The sequence below is a fragment of the Dermacentor albipictus genome, chromosome 9, assembly GCF_038994185.2.
Source record: "Dermacentor albipictus isolate Rhodes 1998 colony chromosome 9, USDA_Dalb.pri_finalv2, whole genome shotgun sequence".
In the NCBI taxonomy this organism is placed as follows: domain Eukaryota; kingdom Metazoa; phylum Arthropoda; class Arachnida; order Ixodida; family Ixodidae; genus Dermacentor; species Dermacentor albipictus.
The window spans coordinates 64,636,475-64,645,819 of NC_091829.1; the positions used below are offsets into that span (position 1 = coordinate 64,636,475).

Sequence of the window (9,345 nt, forward strand, 5' to 3'; positions counted from 1 at the left end):
CTGTCTGGAGAGTCCGCATAACTGGTGCTGAGACGCCGTCACATCGGGTGACGCTGTTCTTCAAGGGGTTTTCTCTGGTCAGCGTGCTCTGGCGGACAACGTAGCGTTTATCTCCGCTTGATATCTTCTGTTATCGTTGACAGCCTCCTTCACGCTCTAAAATACTGCTGCGGACTACTCGTGGACGTCGTCGCTTTGTTGAGAATCCGGGTCCGCTGGAGCTGATGGTCCGATGTTCTTTGCGACAGCGGCATCGTCGCCAGCGCCCCTGGCCTCGTCCTCCGCCTCGGCCACTTTCATCAGCTGCTCCTGTGTCGCATGGCCGTTCATCGCTGGCCCAGCCGCTGCCGCATAGAAACGAACGCAATCGGCGTCGTCATGACCGAAACGCTTGTAGCTGGAGCAACGAACATACCCGCAGTGGGAGGCAATCCTCCGTCGCTCCGAGCCTCAGGTTTGGCTCGCCCTGATACAACGAGTACGAGCGGTAGTGACTGAGGGAACCAACCACATAAATCCTTTCACTTTATAATAACGTTTCCTCTCTCTCTCTCTCTCTCTCTTTCTCTCTCTCTCGACGAACATGCCCTGGCCTGCACAACTAGGGCAACTAGCTCCGCGGCTACGCGAATCTGATGGGACAGATCGTCGACTTTCAAGCCACTTTCTGCTCCTTCATCCTATTCCCTGCAGAGTAGCATGTGGGCGAAAATACACTGGTTACTGCCTCTGCTTTTCCGATAAAGAGCTCTCTCTCTCTCTCTCTCTCTCTCTCTCTCTCTCTCTCTCTCTCTCTCTCTCTTTCTTTCGCTCGCTCGCTCTCTCCCTCTCTCGCTCTCTCTCGTTCATGTTTGCTTAAAGCAAGTTAGATGCGTAAGTAAGAACGCTAGCTAACGGAATTTCGCATAGCATCTCATTGATATCCAAGACAATCCTTAAAAACACGCCGGACCGTGCTTTTAACTATGCACCGCCATAATTACCCGCGCAGGTTTCAGCTTCGCGGCCGCGCAGGCGCCAACGTGACGTACGCCACGGACAAACTGTTCTTCTACGAGTTCGCGCTGGACCGTTGCGAGTCGTACGACGGGGACTACCTGCAGCAGCGGGCTCGCCACGGCCTCCGCTGTCCCGCGCCTACGCTCGTCAACGGGGCGCTGAGGAACTTCCGGCCCTTCGCGCGGGCATTCAACTGCTCCCACAATTCTCGCATGAGGCCCAAGAAGGCCTGCAAGCTTTAGCCTGGCGCGGTGTAATTGTAATTAGGCTATCTTTAGAAACACTGTAGGCGGGACGACTGATTCTTTTGCCCATAAAGTATTTTACGATTCCTGAAGTTAATCGTGAGATATCATCGTTTCTGTTGTGTGCGCTATTAGAAGAATTGTGATTGGCTCGCCACATTGGTGATGGACGCGTAGTCGTGCGTGCTATTCACCTCGTTCTGCGAAAGAGCCGTACCTGGTTGCGCACACTCTCGCAATGCGAAAAAATGCTGAGTCATCTTGTTCATTCGTTTCTAGGGTGACCTTCAATTCGTATTTATTCAGCATAAATACAAGAAGAGCACGTTCGTATTGGAGGCACGGACAGAAAGCCATGAAGGCACGACGGTATCTACGCTGTTTGAGCTTGTCACGTGAGGTCAAATAAAATAATTAGTGCGTCCGAAGATATTCTTAAGCGAGTGGGGGGGGCACCAGAAATCGCCGTTGGAAACCACTGCTCAGTATAGGGACAGTGAGGCTGAAGCGAAACTTGCATGCGACGAACTAAGCGTCAATATGGATCTCCCTGATTCGGATGCAGAAAAGCGAATTCGCACCAAGCTCACAAAAAAAACGAGGAACCTGACGACACTCGTATAAATTTTCGTCGCTGAAGTTATTAAGCAGCTGTACAAGCATAATAAACAAAGCTACTGAGCTGAAAGGAGTTTTGGGCTAGAAAGCATTTTTATTACCCCACTAGCCTGACGACGTTGTGTGAACAGAAACTTGGCCAAATGAAGATCTTAGTGACTGTGAATTTGTTCCAAGTGAGGTTAAATTATATAGGAAAGGCTGTGGATCCAAAGGAGGGTGAGCTTGTATTATTTTTATTGAAGGCTATAAAATAATAAAAATGTTGGATGTACCAACAGAGTGTGCTTATTTCGTAAGGTATATCACGGTAATGTAAGGTACATTATTGGTACAATGTATAGATTATCCGGCTCATCTCTATCTCTTTGGGGGGAGCTTAAAAGCTACATGCATGGGTACGTTGAAGCTGCTGATAAAATAATACTGTCTGGTGAGCTTGACCAACACAACACCGACTGGCGAACCTTTTCCATGGGGTGCTTGCCTCTGGTGAAGCTATGCAGGATATGGCGTTTAGTTTTGATTTATTGCAAATGGATAAATAACTATACTCGTATCAGGGAAGCTCTAAATCTTTTCTCGATCTATTCCTTGTAAGCTGAAGCATTAACAAGAAGTACTACTGTGAACTGTCGCCAAGTATATCAAAATAAAGGGCTGTACCGCTGACTGTACACGGACTTTAGAAGAAAAAGAAAACCGAGGTTTCATACATTCGAATGTTTTCTGGTACCAATGACGCATCAATTTCGGAAATACTGTCGTTTAATAGCGACGATATTTCTGTTGAATGTAATCATTTCAAGTCACTCAGGCAGCACTTTAGGAAAATTGTTAATAAATGCATCGAGTACTTTGTTCCGAACGCATGCAAGAAAGACGCCCATAACCTTGGACTTCTCGGGAGACGCTCCAGCTAAAAAGAAAATTTAAGAGGTTAAAGAAGAAAAAAAACTCTTGCCGACCCATGTTTTCGGGCAACAACAACAACAACAAGCGTCTCACACTGAACAGATTGAGAGGCTGTTGACAGATCTCAGTTCTTTCTTCAAGGCTGCGGCGTAATATAGCCGTTGAGCTGGAACGCTCTCATAATGTATCACTGCCTAACTTCATTACTTCGTTTGCCGAGAGGTTGTGGTGGTGTATGACACGCGCTTACTGTCGCGCGAGGGCTTTGTGGTGTGTGATTCTTTTAAGGCAGAACACATACTCGTCTGAACGTTTAAATACAGAGATCGGTGGCTGGCACGGCGCGGCGTTTCTCCGGCGTCTGGGATGATGGGCGCGGGGTTCGTCTCCGAATTTCGCTCCGTGTCTCTTCTATAGGTTTGCCCTTTTTCATCTTGCCAGCTGAGCACGGCTTCGCTTGCACGGACTGCCAGAGCGCGACGGAATCTCAATGATCGTTTTAAGTGAGTGGTCGAAGGAATGTCTGGCCTCCGTGATGCAAATGAGTGGAGCGGCTGTGCAGGTGCACAGCCGTTGTCAGTGTGCAGTCATCGTCGCCACGATGCCGTGCCGTCTGTCAAAACGTTTGTGTTACCGTAATCCGCCGAAGTGTACGTAAGTGTACGAAGTGTACGTAAGTCACCGAAGTGCACATCGGAAGTATTGCTAGTGTTTTCATTTGATTGGTGCGGTTCGTAAAAGCTGCTCGCCTACTTTGCAAACCCTTTCGATTTTTTCGGTTAATTTTTCACGAATGAATCTGAATAATGGTCCTTTAATATTTATAATATTTTTTGGCGATTCCGTGTCCGCTGTCCTTTTCCTCTTTCGAATTGGGCGTTTGGGTGCAGTCCTGTTTTCAAGCCGCGCGCATCAATTTTCTTCGTGAGTGCCAGTAACATACAAATTAACAAAAATAATAGAAATTACAAATTGATAAACGTAGTAAAATAGTTAAGGAGTTATTACTTTTCGCGGAAATTAACAAATTAAAAAAAGGTGAACAAGAAACAGCGTTCGACACTAGTTGCGTTACATGTGCTAACTTTATCCCATCTGAACCACCACGCAGTTTAAAGTATTGGAATGCTTCGGGTGAAATGCTGGAAGTCGGCCTCCACAACCTACATCTATCATTGCGCAAGATTTAGTATGTTAAAATTAGGATTGCCAAAGGGGATGATGGTGGTGATAACATTATTGCACACAGGGGAGTTGCGGACACGCAGGTTTGGGACCCCGGACGGCCCCGGATGGTATAATATATACCGGGCCTCCGTGCGCGTAATAGCTAGGGCAATGGCGGCCTCTTCAGCCTCCTCCGAAGTGGCAGGTGGGGATATGTGAAGGGTGTTAATCGATTGTAGGGAGGGGTTCGTGATGGCAACAACCGCGTCCTCACCTGTGCATGCGGCATCCACCCACACAGCATCCGGTTCCGTGCCATAGTGTTTGTGGCGCGCCCGTGCGCGAGCTCTGCGGCGGGGTTCGTGGTAGGTGGGGTCCATGTTTTTAGGGAGAGGTTTAATAGGGAAATATGTGTATCTGTGGGAAGCCGTTCCCGTGCTAAAGATGGCATGGGAGACCTTAGAAGAGCTGTGCGTGCGTGCTTGCGTGCGTGCGTGCGTGCGTGCGTGCGTGCGTGCGTGCGTGCGTGCGTGCGTGCGTGCGTGCGTGCGTGCGTGCGTGCGTGCGTGCGTGCGTGCGTGCGTGCGTGCGTGCGTGCGTCAACCACTATGAAACCACGGAAAACGATAGAAGACGCTTTAATCGGTACAGCAACAATAAATCAAAGAGAAATGAAGGTGTACGAAAAAAACAACGTGGCGTCAGCGGCACCCGAACCCACAACCTTCGCCTCACCCGTGCAATGCACTACCGATTGTGCTACGGCGGGAGGGGGGGGGGGGGGGGGGCACTGTTGCAACGTCCATATTCTTGGCTATTTACGTATGCTCAACCCTGGCTGTGTAAGCCATTGCCGCTCGCACCATCGTGACGGACGTCGAACGTCCTTTTGACCAACAGTGCCACGTGATGGCACCACGTTGTACGTGTACTATACGAGCAGGCTGCTAACGAATAACCCTCCACCCCCCCCCCCCCCCCCCCAATCTGTGCTGCCTGACAGCATCAAACCTGCCGGAACCACCGGTCCTCAAAAAAAAGAAAAGGGGTGGGGTGCTCCAGAAAGAGAAAAAGTAACTGAACCTTCAGCGTAAGAATTTTGCTCGCAAGATCAAGCAAACTTTATTAAGCTTTATTTTTTCTTTCTTCTTCCGAGTCGTAGCACCGCATGAAAAGGCGCACTTTCGTAGGTCTATTACGAGCCACAACAAGCTACCGTCTCTCCGTGTATCACCATTCAAGAGGGCATTGGTCTCTCGTGTCATATCGGGTATCAATACTTGCCTACTATCAGCAGCCAGTTCAGTGCAACGTGCTCTCTTGCCCTCTCCCCTGTTAACTCCTACCTTCTCTCCCCATGACCCTATAAATGTATGAACCGCGATAAACGTGCATTCATTGTTTCCTGAGATCGCGTCGTTCATCGTCGCGATACAATCGCGACTGAGAATGTGTAAAGAACAGGACGCAAAGAACAGGACAGAAGAACACAAACGACAGGATCGGCGCGTTAAAGTTCTTCTGTTTCTTGCGCCCTGCTCTTTACACATTCCAGCATGAACCAACTAGCACAATCAAGAGTTTTACTGGAGCATACGACTCGGAATGCCACCTGCTGAACGCACCAGAGTTCCAAAGCGCATGCGTGGAGCATAAGCGGGTTCTATGCTTCTGGCTCATGCTAGAGATAATTCTTTTCCTCTGTTTTCTTTTTTGTGTGTTCAGAGGTCATGTTGCTTGAGGAGAACTGTGTGCCTGCTTTCGCTTGGGGTCGTTGCAGGTTCGACCTGTACAAAAGGACTCTCCGAAATATCACATCCAAAGTTGGAGGCTTTCATAGGCGGGGCTCTAAAGTTTTAGGAATAACAAATACGAGCAGCTTTGCGTACACAAGCAGTATGTCGGACACAGACGTGGATTTGCTTGCTTTTACCCCCGGGGGCCGAAAGCGTTTATTGACATAGGGACAACCTGTTTCTAAAACTCCCTATCAGCATGGAAGTACCACGAAACTTTGGCTCTGCGCGCACGAAGCCTCCGACTTTTTCATTTCTTCATCAATTTATCGAAGTGGAGAAAGGCATTCGAAGTGAAAACAGGCCACTTCAGAAATACTTTGCCGCAAAATGTATTTGAATGCGCTCAGCAGAAGCGGAGTCATTGGCAATCAAACACGGCCTCAGCTGTGCTCCTGTTCCTTCAATGCCCTGGACTACGAAGGCTACGATCGTGTGGGCCGTGCGCACAGCGCTTCTAAATGTCATCGTGGCACGCAGTTCAAATTTCATTTGGATGTTAACGTAGACGCCACAACTTCGGATTTTAATGCCTACGACGCGCTAAACGCTAGCCAAACGCAACCCGCCGGGGTTGCTCAGTGGCTATGGTGTTGGGCTGCTGAGCACGAGGTCGCGGGATCGAATCCCAGCCATGGCGGCCGCATTTCGATGGGGGCGAAATGCGAAAACACCCGTGTACTTAGATTTAGGTGCACGTTAAAGAACCCCAGGTGGTCGAAATTTCAGGAGTCCTCCACTACGGCGTGCCTCATAATCAGAAAGTGGTTTTGGCACGTAAAACCCCACAGTTTAATTTTAAGCCAAACGCAAATGTGCTCAGCGAGCCGCAGTGCGCTCAGCCAGTGGACTCGTGGTGGCACCTCGCGGCGGCCGCAGTATCCATGCTACGTAGCAGACCGCAGCTACCAATAGCATCCGCGTATGGGAATCCGCTTTATTGCGAAATGAAGCGTCCAGAAGAGAATGGGGAGCGGGCTCCCATTGAAAAGATAGCGTTCGAGAGAAAGGTGCCTTAGCGCTCCGCTTGCGAGCTCGACGCTCCGCGTACGACACCGAATCTTAGCTGAGATGTTCACAGCAGCGTATGCTACCAGCGGACTGTGTTATTTCACCAAGCTCGATGGGTGACTCAGGGCTCCCTTAAAGCTCCTTAATGGTAGCGCACAACATCCCCACACCGTGGTATGGCGTGCTGGGAAGACTTTAACTCATTCAGAAAAGCACCTACATGTTATCTTTAGAAGAAATATTGTCAAGTGTCGGGAAACATTTTTGATTATAATACTGTAGAACTTGTTTCTACAAGCCATTTTCGGTTTCGCTACAAAAGAGGCGGATGTGTCATGACGTCATGATACAAGAAGCTGCCTCCATTGATTTTATTGCGGTGTCTAGCGCACGCGAACGCTGCCATAAGAAAAGCACGCAGCACGCCTTCTTACATTCTTAGGAGCAGCAGTATCGTATCTAGTGTTATTGCTGAACGACGAAAGGTACATTTGCTGTGTCGTGACGTCGCGGTAGTGTCGATGACGCCACGTCAGGCACTTTCGAGGCAACTCAAGTCGAGTGTCTATCACAGCGGCTCTCAGTGGCTATCATTGGCTCACCACCGTCATATCGAAACAGCTATAGTCCCTAAATGAAATCTAACATGACGTCTTCGCTTCGTAACATTACTGATCCAAACGACTGCTTCCACGCTTAACCGCCAATGACGGCCACCCGACTTCCGTTCACACCCGCTACCTACGCCATCTGTTCGCGCGTACATATTCGACTCCGATTTCTTTTGCCTTTCATTGTGAGCAAGACTCCCGTATGGGAGCCCAAACGCTTGGTTGTAATATAAGAGCCAATCGCGACCGAGCAATTCAAATGGGATTGGGCTTGATCGCGATTAAAAGTGCGCTGTGTGACACCCGTATATTACTTGCATTTCGCAGTTTCTTCCTGTTTTATGTATAGTTATTTGTGATCGGCGATCATGTTTAGTTTAACAACTTTAGTTCCAATTAGGATATTTCATAAGCGCTTCCCAACCTTCGCGCTTCCTCAATGGGGTCTTCTTGCGTTCGATAAGTGTATGAGGTAGTGTGTAAAGCCTCGAAAATGTGTGCCATTTCTCTTTTAATGCCTGAGGATTCGTGATTTAAGGAACCCCAGGTGGTCAAAATTAATCCGTAGTCTTCCTTTAGGGCATTCCCCGTGTTGATATCGTAATTTTGGCTCGTGTGGGCTAATTTTTTTAATACCACTCGAAGAAAGGAGCAGTGAAATGATACGCGTTACAACACTTGCAGTTTGGTCCAGGCCTAAACCGCGTTACGCGTCACCACTTGAGAACAGGGTGCATCAGATTCCGTGACGCTACTTCACTATAAGTCCTGGTTATCCTGGTGCCCTGCCCAAAACATGTACGTGTAATCGTTTTGTGACGAGAGGTAGAGCTCGTTATTTGAGAAAAAATAATAATGGGCTTTCTTTCACGTGGCACAGAGATCCGAGCGTGTTGGAATGGCGAATTCGTCTGCTGAGACATCCAGAGCAAAAAGCGGCACCGACTAGACTAGACAGTGACGCACCTAATCTTCCAACTAATCTTGTGTACGAATCGGGCTCGCATGCGTTAAACGAATGAACCAATCAATTACGAGAGAAACGAGAAGCAAGGAAACAAACGGGCGTGAATAATTCCAAAAGTTACTTCGAAAACCGCACTTTGCCCAATTACCGACTTTTTTTTTTTACGCGCTCGTTGTCATGCCACGAAACGCCGTGTTTATCTTAGATCTTCGAGCCATCCCGTAATAAATACATTTTGTCATCATCATCATCTTACCGACATTCAGTTCCGTATGGCGGGGGGACGCTGTCTCCACCATGCACAGTGGCACCCCGTGGAAGCCTGGACCCAAGCCGGCGTCGCTCCAAGAAGACCATGCCAGTCGGTCGCTAGTCGGAGCATCCGATAAAGCCTCTCTACGGGAGTTTTAGCGAAGCGTTTCCTGAAGCTCGCATCGCTCTGCAACCAACGCTTCACTGGATCTCGCACAGCTGCGTAGTTGAGAACGCAAGTGCGCCTGCCTGGAGTCGTCAGCTTGAAGAGGGCAGTCGGAAGCAAAACCTCAGCTTCTGGATGCAAAGCCTGGCCGCCTGTCGTCCTGTCGTCCGCTCGTCCTGTCGTCTTCTCTGTCGGTGTCCCTGTTATTTGCGCTAGTCTTTTGATTAATTATTACACACCAACTAGCCCAGCTTTCTGCTTTGATCGCCTGTAAAGTTTTGGGCGAAGCACCTCGGTAGTACGTGTCATCTCAGTCCCGCTCTCACGACTGCTCTAGGTGCTTGAAGTGCACCGACCACGAGTGACCGTCCGTGTATGCATGTCTGGCATCAACTCGTGTGTGCGCAGGGTGCCATCTAACCAGCCTTTTCCCCATTCTCTGTCCGCTCAAATATTTGTCCCTTTTTAGAGTACTGAGCCGGGTATTTGTCCTGTTGGAATCTACCTTCCTTTTTCTCATGCATTCTGTGTTTCTTTCTACACGGACGTAACGGCTGACACAAAAAGTAAAAAAAAGAACTCCGGTGTGAGCTCTAGT

At 48.9% G+C, this 9,345-nt stretch overlaps 1 protein-coding gene across 3 annotated transcripts in view; it reads left to right on the plus strand.

Moving 5' to 3' along the window:
* The window catches only part of LOC135921823 (neprilysin-2-like), a 43,358-nt gene extending 42,022 nt beyond the window's left edge, over positions 1 to 1,336 (plus strand). For all 3 annotated transcript variants that reach the window (XM_065456165.2, XM_065456166.2, XM_065456164.2), the window contains one exon: positions 992 to 1,336. In XM_065456165.2, coding sequence (XP_065312237.1) covers positions 992 to 1,241 — 250 coding nt within the window. In that variant the 3' untranslated portion in view covers positions 1,242 to 1,336. The remainder of the gene's footprint in view (positions 1 to 991) is intronic.
* The last annotated feature ends 8,009 nt before the right edge of the window (positions 1,337 to 9,345 follow it).